The 15,294-nt window shown below is 38.6% G+C and overlaps 1 protein-coding gene across 1 annotated transcript in view; it reads right to left on the bottom strand.

The window, feature by feature from the left end:
- Positions 1 to 536: 536 nt before the first annotated feature.
- Positions 537 to 15,294, bottom strand: part of SLC26A1 (solute carrier family 26 member 1) — a gene marked incomplete at its 3' end in the record, with an annotated part of 30,171 nt that continues 15,413 nt past the window's right edge. The window contains exons 2-4 of the mRNA XM_080637706.1: positions 14,259 to 14,341; positions 3,448 to 4,098; positions 537 to 2,057 (exon numbers count right to left, since the gene is read on the bottom strand). Of these exons, the coding sequence (XP_080493832.1) occupies positions 537 to 2,057; positions 3,448 to 4,098; positions 14,259 to 14,267 (2,181 nt within the window). The 5' untranslated portion in view covers positions 14,268 to 14,341. The remainder of the gene's footprint in view (positions 2,058 to 3,447; positions 4,099 to 14,258; positions 14,342 to 15,294) is intronic.

Below are 15,294 nucleotides of genomic sequence, written 5' to 3' on the forward strand. Positions count from 1 at the left end.
TTTTATGCATTTTATTTGTATCTAAATAGTGGGAGTTGTTCAGGAGCACACCGCGAATGCTGGAAGGGGCAAGACCTTGCAACACAGAATTTAAACTGTTAGGTGTCCAAGATGCTGGATTAATTGCGTTTTCATGGAAATGGTTTAGCCCTCCTAAAACACACCAGCCATTGAAACGCTGTGAGAGTCAGCAGGCACTGGGCAGACCTTCCAGCACAGCAGCCTCCTGAAGTATGTGCTGGGTCACACACACTTCGTGGCACAAGGGGGAAGTCAATCCCAAACTGCCGTATTGCACACCACCTGCATTTTAAAATGAAGGTGCAGATAATATAATCCAACCTGTTCCATCCTGGTCCTCCACTGCATCCCCAGTGGCTGTTCTGTGTGGCATCTGGCAAACAGCAGACCTCTTCAGGGAAGAGTGGCTTGTAGGCCCATTGCTGTACACAGCGAACAGTGTGTCTGATAATTTAATTATTGCAAACTGCCCTTCTCTCTCACTTTTGTAGTGAGGCGTCTGGGAAGACACAGAATTAAACTGAGCAATCTGCTGGAATCTTTTGGTCTTTTGCAAACTGTACAGCATTATGTATACTGTAGAACAGCATTTCCTGCATACTTCCAAAGTCTTTCCCAAAGTAACCTCCTCTTTTCAGAGAGTCTATCACTGAGGGATTGCAGCAAGCCAGGAGAACAGAAATGTTGAAGACCTTGTAGTCTTTCAGGATTTCCTTTAGAGTATTAACTCCAGTGGTGTCCAAAAACAAGATGGATGAGCAATCTACAACAAGGGCTTGGAAGTCAGTTTGCTTAGGAACTAGTTGCAGAGTGGTTTCTCCAATGCCCAGTCCATTAGCAGTTGTGTGATCTCCCTTTTTCAGATGCCGCTTTTCCTTCTTCTCATATTTCTTCCTTCTAGCAACTTCGAGGTTAGGATCCAAGTTAGTCAATCTGTACAGAGACTTGAGGAAGTAGTCTTTATTTGCATAGTAAAGTGGGGCCTCAAAACGGAATATTTTGACCTTTGGAACAGAAGAGAGATTTTCATATTCTAAATCATCCTCATAAAAGTTGGTGTCTTGGATCTGACCAAGCAGGGCTGTCCGTGGCCTCTGTGTCCGAACAATGATGCATAACAGGGAGAAAACAATGCCAACCAACAGCCCTATTTCTGTGCTGATCAAGGCAGAGGCAGACATGGTAACAATCCAAACAAATGTGTCCACCTTATTCACCTGGTACCTTGATGGCACATCTCGGAACTTCCTCAAGGCTCCTCGGAGGCTGACAATGATGATACAAGCCAGGACACACTTCTGCAAGGAGTAGAAGAGAGGTGCCAAGAAGAGCAGCACCAGCAAAACCACCATTGCACTAATTACTCCAGAGACTTGAGTCTGGCAGCCTGTAGATGTTTTGACAAGTGTTTTTGCCAGAGCTGCACTGGTTGCGAAAGAGTGGAAGAAAGAAGGAATGATGTTGCAGAACCCCACAGCAAACATTTCCTGATTGGCTTTGATAGAGTAAGCATATTTCTTTGCACACATTTCAGAAAGGGATACAGTGAAGACAAAGCTGACTATGGCAAGAGGCAAAGCATCAACAGCGACTCTGAGCATTAAGTTGAAAGGTGGTACCTTGGGAGGAATAAATCCAGTAGGAATAGCTCCAGAAACACTGGATGCATACACTTCATTTAACTTCCCGTAGTGTGACACCAGTGTTGCCACAACAATAACTACTAGCTCTGTGGGAAGAGGAAATTTCAGCTTATGCTTATACCGGTCTCCCAGTTCCTTAGCAGTAACCAGCACCATGATACAAATAGCGCTTGTGATGACATCACAAATATTAGCCTGAGAAATGTTCCGCAAAACATTAATCCAGGTAATAACAAGCATCCCATGCCCTTGGCTACGTGGGATTTTTATTCCAATCAGATACTTCACTTGAGCTGTTAAAATGGTTAAGGAAGCACCAGTTGCAAAGCCATCTAGAATAGCCTCAGATAGGTACATAGATATGAAACCCAGACGAAAGATTCCCATTAGAACCTGAGGAGACACAAAAAACAAACAAACAAAACAGATGAGCCTTAAATGGTGCTGCAAATAATTACATGAAGATGGAAGAGAACTAGCTGGAGGCAGATAGCATTTGACAATTTGAGTCCCAAAACAGGAATTATTCTTGATGTTTCCAGTCTGCTTTTAAAACATGTGATTCCTTTTACTGTTGTGGGATACTACAAACCCAAGAAGTGAATGAGGAGTTTAAGGCAGGGTCAATCAAGCTTTTTTCTGAAGTGACTCCTCTGAAGTGACTAGTCTGAATCTTATTTCCAGTGTAAAAAAGCAGTGGATCAAAAGATGCTTCTGTTATACCAAAGCAAATTTTCTTTTTTTTTCCCCTGTCTTAAAGTGAATAAAGTTAAGCCTTAATGGCCATCTTTTGTAAAGAGAACTAGAATGACAACAGCTAAGGGTTGTGCCAACTTGAATAAGAACAGCTAAGTGCCTACTTTATTGGCACTGAAGTGCTGTTATATAAAGCAGCTTGTAATTTTAGTCCTGTGAACAGAAGGAAAAATGGAACACTGACAGCCTTTGTGGCATGCCTAAGGTCAGAAGTGTCAGAAGAAATCACAAACTTTCCCAGGATACTGTGCCTAACTAGTTGCTTTGTCTTCCCTTGATGGCTTTGGAAAGTACAGCTTCACAAGGTGGTATTCATAAATGTGATCTTAGTAAAAAGGAAGATAGCTAGCTCTTTCTTAATTAATCTATAACTACAAATATATACGATTACTAGGTAAGTATGTTTGTCATGCTTTCTTCTGTGTTCTCTTGTTACCTTTGTGATAGGCAGCACATTGGTAAGTCTCAAAAAGTCCAGCACAGATATTGTCTGAAAAGTAGGTTAGTCAATCTATTTACTCTCTTGTCCTTTCTGCTTCTGAATTATCTTTGAGCAGCAGTTTCGTAGGACATCTTACACACTAGCAAAACACAGCAGCACATTCTGAACCTGTGTAGAGGTAGATGAGTGGGTCTGCACCTTTAATAAAGTGTCTAGAAACCAGAATTATTTCTCCATTTTTGAAGTACACAGGTACCTGGGAGTTTCCCTTACAATAAGAGCTGTATTGGATTCATGGTCCCACAAAGACAGCAAGAGCAAGATGCAGCAGAGTATCAAAACAGTGTTAATGGTCTTGCAGAAGACTTTTTTTTCTACCTATGCCTGCTAGTAGCCGGGGAAACTGCCTACCTCATGCATTCTCTGAGTTGCCTATGGTTAGGCTTCCTGGAGGAAACAGTTCAGGGTCATTCAGATGAGGTGGTGTTGCATCTCCCATTGAAAGAGAGTCAAAGCAAAGCTTAAGCCCTGCAAAGAAGATTTAGGAACTTCAGACCTTGCCTCTGGATGTCAGCAAGAACTTACCTGATACACTCCAGCTACAAATGTCAAGGCTGTAGCGATGCCAATAGCATAGCATTCTTTCCCACATTCAGCATTCATCCCTGCAATTGTGAGGTTGAAGGCAGTTGTGTTGGACTGAGTGTCATTCTGTAGAGAGCCATCCCCCAGGGCTGGTGAGGCATCATCATTCAAGTCAAACCCAGCCAAGAGAAGTTCTCGGTCCACAACTTGTCCTACCATTAAGCTTATCAAGCTGAAAATGCCAACTGAGACATGACGGGATGTACCCATTAAGAAATAGATGATGTTGGCAAAGAATGATGTGTACAGACTGTAAATGGGCTTCAGACCTGCCAGCAGTGAGTATGCAATTGCTTGGGGCACCAAAATGATGCCAATCACTAAGCCAGACATAACGTCCCCCCAAATGTATTCTTTGCATTTGTATTTGGGAAGCCATCGTAAAACAGGAAGGAAGTCCATGAAAAAGTTCTTCAGTTTCTGTGGGGTACAGGAGCAGCTCTTCCTCAGTTTGGCTAGCATTACTTGTTTCCTGTTAATCTTGACACGAGTCTTTCTTTCCATGAGAACACAGGCAGAAGTGGTGTTCTCCATCCTGGTAGCCTCAAGTGGTCTTTCCATTGTCCCAGTGTTTACTTCATGTATATGTTCCTGCCGTGTGAAGAAAATGGGTGTTAGGTTGCAAGTCATGAAGCTTTTCTAGCACAGATGCTTAATGCTAAAAGTTTGTCACCTGGTTGTGCTTTTAAGGAAGCACCATCCCAATAGGAACACCACCACAGGGCTCCAGTGAAGCATAAGAAGTAAATCTACAGATTGACCCTGTCTTGCAGACATTTAAGAATACATTCGATTGAATCCAATTTGTTTTACTAAGAAAAATCTGAGTTAAATTAATAATTTCTTTGTACAACAAGTATTTCCAACAGCTCTTCCAAATGCTCCATTATAGAGGTCTCTGTGATCAAAGGCAGCACTTGATGATATGAAATAAACGTACACTAGTGAGGTAGATTATGGACTTTCTAATAGTGCATCTTGTAGGCATTGATGTGGAACTCACGTGTGGTATAGTGATTTGTCACTGCAGGTGTCCTCAGTGCACAGGAGAAAAAAATTGCTGGTAGAACCTGTAAAGCAGAGTTTTCTGGAGAGCAACAATTTAGACTTATGCAAAAATTTGTACACAACCATTGATGTACTCTTAGAAACTGCTGCATAACACAAACCTATTGAATTGCAGATTGTTATGATGTGCCTAATTAATAAGCATCTCCTCACAACTACCACTTTGGGAGCATATGGACCATGCACCATGATGGAATCTGTTACCATCTCAGAAGAGTGCTGCGTGTTAGTATTTCCAGGTTTAAACCCATAGTTACCCTAGCTTTGCCTCCAGCATCTCAGATATAATGAATAATCCTGTGGGCAGCAGAGCAAGCACTGCAGTGTTTCCTATGGTTCTCCTGCATGTCAGTTTTCTGATACATAAAGACTGGCAAAAATTGTGTGTTTCAGATGCAGGTGGTTTTGGTGTCTCTTGCCTCTATGAACACAACTGTTTTCACCAGACTCAATCTCTGCATTTTTACTCAATTGTCAAATAAAGTTGATGTTAGCTTAGTGTATTCATAAATCATTTAGGGGTAGGTGGGGACATGACTGAGAGGCAAAACAGTGTAACATGCAAGTACCCTACCTCAAACAGTTTAAAAATGAAAGTAGGAGCAGGAATGTGGAAAATGTCAAAAAGATTATGCCAAGTGGCAAATAGCGTCTTCTGGTTTGCAGTGGGAAGAAAGAAGAGACTTCCAGGAGTGGATGCTCATGTGTAAGCACTGAGCGATAAGGAAGACTCATTGACCTAGAAGAAGAGAATATCTGCTAGTACAACAGTATGCAAAACCTCTAGGAAAGAACTTCTGAAGCTCAGCCTCTCCCAGTGTCATACAGCCAGGATCTCTGTAACAAAGATTTTGGTGCCAGGTGTGACATTGCAGTATAATGTCAAAGCTTGTCTTCACTTACAAATAAAAACTATTTCTTCCTCCTTTTAGTATCTAGCAACAGAAGCCATATCTATCGCTTTTCTAAAACTTGAAGTACACTCACTGGCACAATATTCTCTTTTAACAATTTTAACAGTCAATAAGAGGTTTAGACTCCAGTGACAGAAGTCATCATTCTCTGTGTAAATTTCATACATTTTTGTTGTTGATAAGAAGAGTATTTTGATTTGTTAATGTTTGGTAACACCCAGTTAAAGAGTAGAATTCCAAACTGATTAAAAACAAAGGTCTTACGAGTCCAACTGGAAACATAATTGATATGCAAAAGAATAGATGTCCAACAGCCTGTAAGCTTTTGATCTGTAGCCTTCCAAATAGGAAGTGGCTTATTATAAAGTCTGCTGTCTATCCTGCTGAGATTTTTTTTTTAAGATTTTAGAAATACCTTTTGCCAGCAAATTTTAAATGATAGGAAGATACATATCTGTAATGAGTGCAAAAGTCCTAAACAAGTTTCCGGGTATTATTGTAAATGACACAACATGATTTCTAAGGCCATGCAAAGTTTAACCACAAGTTGAAACAGGATATTTAAGTGTTCCAGGTACATAATTCATAATTTGGTAAAAGGCAGAAAAGAGATTCTTGTTAGAAATGCATAGACTGATTGTTCAAGTTGAAAATGAACTGCATAGTAGTCTAAATATATTTTTAATAATCAGTAGATTTCTATCCTTCCCTGTTACATTAAACAGTTTTCAGCTCCCACAGTATAATTTTCTGTATGTTTATAAGTAAGGTTTATTTCCGTCATAAGTGAAAATCAATTACAATTTAGTGTTATTACTTAGAAAGACTGATGCCTATTTGTTATCAGCAATGCTAAATTTACTTTCGACTCTAATGTATTGTCTGGTTATGCTAGGCAAGATCTGCTTGGACAGGAAATAGGTTGGATCTAGTCTTTGCTAGAACACAAAGGTGAGAAAAATAAAAGAAGTTACAACACCAAGATAAATATATAAGACATTGTAATTATAAAGTCTATCAAATAAGGAAAGCTAGCAGCTGTAACAAAGACACTAATTTTTCAGATGGAAAAAACTGCAACACTTCTGTCTTACCTAATTTAGTTTGGAGAATAAGAGGCTTGTGCTTCGGGACGGCAAGTCCTATTTGAATGCCACCCACTTCTAACAGCCAAGTGTATTTAGACAGCCAAGAAATAAATACTTTGCCTGTATTCCACTTACTTGAAATCTAGTGGGTACTTCAGTATTCAGTGAGTACTTTTAATAGGCTACATAAGAAAGACTGCATTGGCTTCTGTGCAGTAGGTTTGTATATTTAGTTACACAGTTATATGCCTCTGTCTAAATTCATGTGGTTTACTTGCAAATAAATTTGTGTTTACAAAAAAAAACAACCCTGAAACATTAATATTCGCATATTTGCTTTGTTTGTGCAGCTTCCTGAGGGGTTATAATAGTTTTTCATACATAAAATTACCAGGATATAATTTGTCTGGAAATGTGTTAAGAGATCATGTATTAATTATAAGTTAGTAATTTATATCTTGGCTGTACTGCCTTACTGGGTAATCAGAACAGTAGGTTTTTGTAAAAGATAAAAAAAAGAGAGCTAGTTGCGATGAAGTGTCCTCGGTTCAGCCATGACATCGAGTATGTATCTTTTCAGCAGGTTTGATGCATTTTAGACAAAGGTCAAAAACTTTCCTGATAGAATAAATATGTTCAAGCTAAAATGCAGCAAAGTACTGTCAGAAGGTCATTTTCTTCAATTCTTTTTTTCTCCTGAAAATAGGGCTTCCTTCCTATAAATAACCAGTAATTCTCCTAGATACATTTTCAGAATCCATATCGAATGAACATGCTAGCTGTAAAACACTCAGCTCTAAATGAGATGCTATTGGTTTACAGAAACAGTGTTTAGTTTTTTGTTTTTATAAATTAGTAAAGCCATACTACATACGTAGTGGAAGGGATGTTGTTACCAGTGAAACACTCTTCTGTGTAACCCAGGAATTCTCAGGCTTTGATGCCTATAGCTCAGTAATTACTTAGTTGCTTCACTTGAAGGAAATGAGATTCCACCATGGCTGAGTGCTATCCCCTGTATATTTGTGCAGCTTAGCAGGGACCTGTGAGCTTCCAATGCTCTTGCCAGCTCCAAAGACAGAAGGATGGAGAGCAGATCTGGCTACTCCTGTGCACAGGACTAGACTCCAGCCTTCTGATTCTGGCACTGAGATACTCCACCATCCTTCCGCAATGGTAATACTTCAGCAATATTCAGGAGCCCTGGGGGTGTCAGCAAATAGATTCCTATACTGGTTCACCAAACTAACCCATTTTCAGCTTAGTCCATACTAAGTGGTTTAGAAGGGACAAGCCCTATTTCAGGCTCTCCGTCATTCCCCAGAGCTTCCCAGAACATTATGTTTGCACTTCATTCAAGTGAAGGCTTCCTATCAATTGCTGAATGAGCTGTTTGTAGCGAGGATATACAGATGAAGAAGCATATAGCATAGAACATGTCTATTCGTTGCATTTGACTTTGATATTGAAACTTTTTCAACTGTTTAATACAAATGAAAGTTACTGGTGTGCACATTCATATATATATATGTATGATCTATGTTACAATGAAAACTAATCTTGGTTATTTTTAATTGTATTGTGATGTTTGGAATCTTCATGGTTAAGATTTTTGAAGTTGCCTTTGACCATATGAGCAAAAGCAAAAAGGTTTTGCTTTTTTTTTTTTTCCTCCTGCTTGAGCAGAACCACTGTCTGAGCCAGTCATTCTTTTAAGTTAAATGCAGTGACTCAGTTTATCTTGTGAAAAAGAGAACTAAAGCAAAGAGCATTCGAGCCCAAAAAATTGCTGACTTTCCATTTGGCCTTAGTCCCACCTTTCTTCCTGTCTTTTCACCATGCCCCTGACCTGACAAAATCTCTCTGCAGGAGAGGAAACATTCATCACAATATGTTCAGTGGGACTTCTCTTTGCAGATTCCTTGGCAAGCAGTTTCTGCTGGTACACACGTAACCATTCTAGCTGGATGAATTGTTCTTTGTGAAACAGCACAACCCAAAAAACGTTTATTCTGATGCATCCTTTTGTCTCCATATCGTGATTGTCCACCAGAAAATCTGCAGCTGTATGTCTAGAAAGCCCAACAGGATGTAGGCAGAGTAAGCCTGCCTTACTATGTTAAGGAGATCTCTTAAATGCTGTATTTAGGGTGGAAATCAGACAATATGTCATGACTGTACAGCAGAATTGTTCACTTTTGCTGAAATAGTGATTTCAGAGCCCTTCACACAGTTCATGCCAAATGGTGCTTGCAATTTTCTCTATTTTGAGCTAGGGAAAATCAGCTAAAACCTAATGTAGGTAGAGCAGGTTTTGTATTTATCTGAAGTTTCATTGGTTTTTTGTTGCTTAAATCACAGGAAAACTTTAGGGACACCAGCATAGTTAAGCATTTGATTTAAAACACTTGTAGGTGTTTAGTTAAACTGTTCACGTTACTCATCTTCCATATGAGCAACCCCTTCTGCCTTTAAGAAAACTCTTGATCTCTAATGGCTACGACTACATTATGGTTCTGGTTTTGAGTGTTAACAGAGTTTGAAAAAAATCCCTGATTAGCCTCATTTGTGGTGCATAGATTCAATGTACAGAGGCATGCTTGCAAAACCAGACTTTTTTCAGAAGAAAGTACCCAGAAGCACTGCCCCAGGGCACTCTGATTCTTTATTGTGGCATAAAATTCCAAGCCAGCCATTGGTTCTTTGATTGGACTTGAACAGGTCTGATGATGACATTTAGTCTGTGGGACATGACTAGTGTGAAATAAAATACCGTGAAATACATATAATATAATACTTCTTCATCATCTACTGTTTTGGTTTATTTGTCTGCTTTTGTTGTGCAGAATCACTTAGAAATGTCGACATAACCTGAGTTTTAGAAAGGATGAAGTGAGAAAACAGAACAAGTGAAATGAATGTTTTTGTCTTTTCAGCTTTATAGCACCAGGACCTAGATGTACTTGGAAGCAGACATAAGCAAGGTGTCAGCAACCCAAGCCATTTATTTAAACACTGGCCAAGCAACCTTTCAGGCTATAGATGAAGAATATTACAGTGTTTTTTAGGAAAATCACATGAAACTTGATGGGCTCAATTATTTATATTTTTTTTTAATTACATGTGGGCAAAGTATTCTGACTTCAAAGCATTTTTCTGTTGAGTTTCAATGTTATGCTAATCCAAAAGTAAAAAGGTAAAAATGGAAAAAATATTGCCCTTTGTTGGTTTCTGTGAGCCAGGAAAGATAAAACATGAGTCTTAAATCCTCTACAAATTAACACTACTATACTAAGCAGGTATTCTGAGAGTCAAGCAATCTTTTAGATATATGTATTTCTAATTAAAATCTCCAATTCAGAACCTCTACTTCCAGCTATCAATCGATCTAGTATTTCCAAGGCAGGTTAGGCTCTTTTCCAAATGCCTGCATTCAACACCAGCCGTTATTCAATTCTTATTTTCCTGAGGATTCTCTGTCCAGTGTCTCAGTGAGTAAAATAACAGCCACTGACATGTAACAATCCCAGAGGTGATGAGCAAGCTACAGCAGAACTCACACAGCCAGCCAGCAGCTGTTGTTAAGGCTGGCCTATCAGATCATGCTTGAGAATGATTGGACCCCGGAAATACATGATCAGGTAGTTTCTCCAGGGACTGGTTTTGTTCAGGGGTTCCAGAACATGCTGGTCAAAATGGCATCCACTTGATGGAAAGACAGTGTTATTTTTTTGGAGAGTCCTAAAGCATGACCACTAAAAAGATATTTTCTGTGGGATCAAAGAACATTCCTAAAAATCACACTTCTTGTTTTTGGAAAGGCAGCTGATCCAAAGTGAAAGTCTGTATTTATTTTTTTTTAAAAATCTTTCAAGACAGCTTTCTAAGACCTTAGCCATCAGTCACAAAGCTAAACACTAAACTGTTGTCTGCCCTGTTGTTTTGCTGCACTTTATTTAGTCACATCAAGCTGTTGTAGAGAAAAACTTATAGGTATCCCATTTTCATGTCTTTTCCTGTTGAATTCCATGGTACTTTGGGTTTATGAAGTCAGGACAATATTTTGGAAACCCTCTTTCATATTTAATCACTAAGAAAATGCTCAGTTTTAATAATAATTCAATACTTCGAGAACCAGATAAGCTTCATTTAGGCCACTTTTCTTAAGTACGAATAAAAACTAGCCAAATGGTCTTGAGCTCTCAGACCAGGGTTTGCAAGAAAGATTACTTCCATACCAGTTGCTGCTGACTACATGTTTTACGAACCTTTGCCCAGTATCTACCTTTATAAGCAATATTTATGAAGAACAGAATAATGAAAGCACTTAAAAAACAACAACAGTGTGTAAAATAACTGCAAAGAGGCAGTTTTGCACCTTTGAAAACAAAGAACAAATAAAACCTGAGTTCAGAAGTGTGGGAGGGGACACAAATCTCTTACCTGGATAGCTTTTTGACAGGAATGTTCAGCTCTGTTTTTGAACGTTGGAATGAATGAAAGTCTTCAGTTAGGCACTGTACTATTTACATAAAGGATAATTATTAGCTAAATATTCCTCAAGGGACTAATGGGGAGTTATGGGATCTTGAGCTTGGTAGTGTGTTATCATTTTTACTGCTCTGAAAACTTGGATATATATGCAGCACTCACTGAGGATTTGAGTTTAAATAATGTGTAAGATTATTAATTAACTAATGTTGATCCAAAAATTGTGCTGAGTTCAGGCTAGTACCTCTCTGACCTTTGAGGCTGCTTCTTATCTGAGGTTTGATCTTGTTTATGTATCCTCATCTAGCATTAGGTTTTGATTTTACATAATCAAAATATAAGAATAGAACTGCAGTCTTGCCTGAGATTTGTGCATTTTGCAGGATAGAATAAGTACTGTTCTGCTCAGCGCATAGGATGGGATTGCTGGAGGTCAGAGTTCCATTCCTACACGTCAGTGCATTAAAATCTCAAGATATCTGTTGCTTTTGTACAAACCAAAGACAGCAGGACAAAGACTTTCTGTGCATTCTTGTAAGGTATATAAATGACCTAATCCCCTATGTTACCTTAATTCTTTGGATAGGTGCAGACCTATTCAGATGGCAAATAATCATCCATCTCCTCCTCTCAACAGAGGTGATTGATAATGTTTAATGGTTACTAAGCAGTGTAGATAAACAGATTGAGCATGTGGCTGGCACTCAGAGGAACTGCATTCAGTTAGCCTACAAACTAAGGGATTAGGATATATGTATGCTTCTCAGCCAAGGGAAGACGTGAGCATGCATATAGTAAGAATCTGAGATGGAAAGTGCAAGGACTGAGAACAGGCTCTGTTGCTGGATAGACAGAGATGGTTCAAGCTTTCCTGCTAGCACGTGTGCTTGCAGGGTGATGCAGTGCACAAGCATGTCTACAGAGGGCTATATTCCAGCATTGTTTTCTATCCCATTGCAAAAAGTTGCTTGCTGTTCTTTAAAAAGAAAACATGAAAATTACGGAAATTAAATGTCAAAACACCAGCATGAGGGTGGAATAGAAAGAGAAGCACATCCTACCTCTGTGATGCTAAAATAGTCATGGATTCTTAAAACTAGCGGCTATTACCAAGAACTCAAACTTGGTAGTGGTAGTTGTGACATTCTAATCTCAAAAGCTAAAGAAGGTCATTTAAGTCTTAGTAAAATCCTCTTTCCTGCCCCTTTCCTGTAGAAAGTCTTGTCAAGCATTCCTGTCCCTTTGCCATTCCCAAGGTAGCTCTTAGAATAAAAGGGAAGCAGTAGTGCATTTAATCTGAAATGAATTGTGCACACTAGTGGCAGTAGGACAGCGTGTCTCTCTGGTCTTGTGCACCACAGAATAGAAGATGACTTTATTGCTTCTCTTAATTTCTTTTCAGGCCTGCAGCATTTGTTTCTTCAAAATCAAGTGACTTAAACACAGTCTCTCAAATTTGCTCTTTCATCCATTTTACTACCTAATTCTTAGCACTGAGAGTCATCTTCCCTGATGGCCTCTTAAAATGTGCATGTCATCTGCTTCAGGACCAAGGCAACCTTGCCTAATCTATTCTGTTTTACAGCATGTTTCCAGTATTTGGCAACTGCAACTTCCAGTATTTTTAATCCTGAAAGTTGTAGAATGATTGGGTTTTGCCTCACTTAACATTTTTTTGAAAGAGACCTCTCTGCATCTCTCTCCAACAGAGCTTTTCCCAGTATCAGGCTTCTAAGAGTACTACAGGATGTTTAGGTTATCACTTGAACACAGCATGTAGATTTGGTCATAATTTTGTTTTGCCTCAAGCTAACCTAAAAATAACACTTTCTGAAATTTTAAAAGATAGAAATTTTAAATTGTAATTCAGAACTATGTGAACACGGTTTAGGCACAGCTTCATTCAAGTGAGGCTAAAGGTCTCTGGATGGGACAATTGCATGTGGGGAAAAGATATGAAGTATTCCTTTATTCTATCACTAGGACTTGTGGATATAATCTAGTTTTGAAGAAACTACATACTATAACAAACAAGCTTTACTTAACATACAGAAGTACTGAGCAGAAGAGTCTTCAGTGCTTTAATAATGGAGATAACAGTTCATACGCCATAACGTGAAACCATCAAGGCTTCAGTCCAACAACAATTCTGCATGGGCAGTTTCTGGCATCCTTGTTGACTTCCATTGAGACTAACAAAGCAGTACTATTTTCTAGAAGGACTGCCTTTCATGTCAAATGCTCAACTGTGTATTTAAGAAACAATGGTAATTGGCCAAAATAACCCCAAAACGTGCTAGAGTGAAACACCTATCTTTAAGAGTAGAAACTACATTAAAAAAAAAAAAAAAAAAAGATGACCATTGACCAGGAGTTGAGACTTTATAGATTAATTTCCTTTGTGTGACGTACTATTTATCCGTATGAACAGATTCCTCATATTAACTGGATTAAGAAATCCACCTGAAGATATTTATTAAATAGATGCTGTAAAGAGATTAAATGCATTTGGCTTTGTTGTCATGTTTCCTTAGGATTTCAGAAGGTTTCAGAAGAATTTATGACATTATTACATACAATTCATGTGTACATAACCTGATTATATAGTTAAAAAATAATGCTAAATTAGTCACACAGGGATAATTAATTGTAGAATCACAGAATCATAGCTAAAAGTGTTTACATACTTGGTTACAATCAATAGCATCAAATCTTCTAAAGTACATAGTACAAATGTAATAGTCTTGTTCTTTCTTCTATGCAAATGTTTGAAATTCAAAAATTCAGTACATTATAAAACTAACACTTAAGCTGAATATCTGCATTATTTAAAATACCCTAAAGCCTCAGTTAGTCTACAGTCTTACCTTTATACTATAGTGACCAGGTGGTGCCTGAAAAGCACACATTTGGTTGCTATTTAATAGGAAAAACAGGAGCACTAAAAATAAGCATCCATTCTTTTAGAAGCCCCTGTGTGCTACACCTAACATTCCTTCTCTAGCTGTGGCAAGTGTGCGTTGCACCTAAAAATTATGTGTATATGAGAGGGGAGAGACATTGATTGTTCCTGCTGCTAGAGAGAAAGTTCAGTGCAAATGTGTGTATTCAAAACTGAATAAAACTGTGCTTTACTATGAATCCCTCTTGTTTCCCAGTCCGAACATAGAACCAATTGATTAGCACTTACCAGAGGCATAAAGTAGCTGCAGTAGTTCCACAACAGATTTCTTATCAGTACACAGTAGCACAGTTCCTCAGGAGCACAGCTTTCTGCAAGTATAGATTAGAAGTTGTGTTGTGATATAGTCTGGGTCTGTCCAATGATATTACTCCAGTGGTGTTCACAGTGAGATAACATAAATAAATAGTAGCACTGGCAAAAATCTTTGTCCTGTAGAGTGTAATCATAGGTAGAAGATAAACGTAAAATCATTACATTATAGGGGCTGGTAATCTCTGCCTTCTTATTAATCCCTGTTATTCTGTTTTAATAGAACCAGTGGCACTACATGGGGCCCAATAGTATTGCAGTCCTAGACAATATTGAGCTGTCATTAGTGGAGTTATGTCCTTTTAAAAAAGATTTTTATTTAAATACATCATGGAGAGGGCTTGGCTAATGAATCTTAATGTCTAGGAAGACTTCATGTACCTTCAGCTGCAATTGAGTGTAATGGAGTTGAGTTTGTCTGCCTTGTAAACAAAACTGCCTGCTTTTTCATCCCTAAATAGCCAGAACTGTGAAACCAAAGCCTGCTTGTTGATTGGTTTAGTACGAACATTGCCACTGATATTTGTAAATTTTAGAGGCAAGTTTACTGTGGCAAGGATAGTCCCTCAGGAATGCTGAGGCTTCTTCACCCATTCCTTGCATTCATGTATAATCATAACTAGATATCCAAATCCCGTTTCTATGTGCAAAGAAAAGACGAGGATTTCTTCCTGCATTGTGAGGTAAAATTTCATGTTTGTAAGCACAGAATATAATATACTGTTTGTCTTATTACTGGAAGTTGTTTGGGATGTGGGAAGAAAGAACAAAAAAGGTTATACATGAACATGAAGACCATGGAGTGAAAGAGTTATCGCTGCCATATTTAATAATACCCCACTAGCGTAAGTAGTAGTGCCAAAACTAGGTTCTGAGTAGAATTATCGTCTTTCAGTTTGGAGAGACTGTAGGTTTGCATCCCATTGAAAATTGTCTGTAAATGCAGTTGGTT

Source organism: Psittacula echo, assembly GCF_963264785.1.
Source record: "Psittacula echo genome assembly, chromosome: Z".
Lineage (NCBI taxonomy): Eukaryota > Metazoa > Chordata > Aves > Psittaciformes > Psittacidae > Psittacula > Psittacula echo.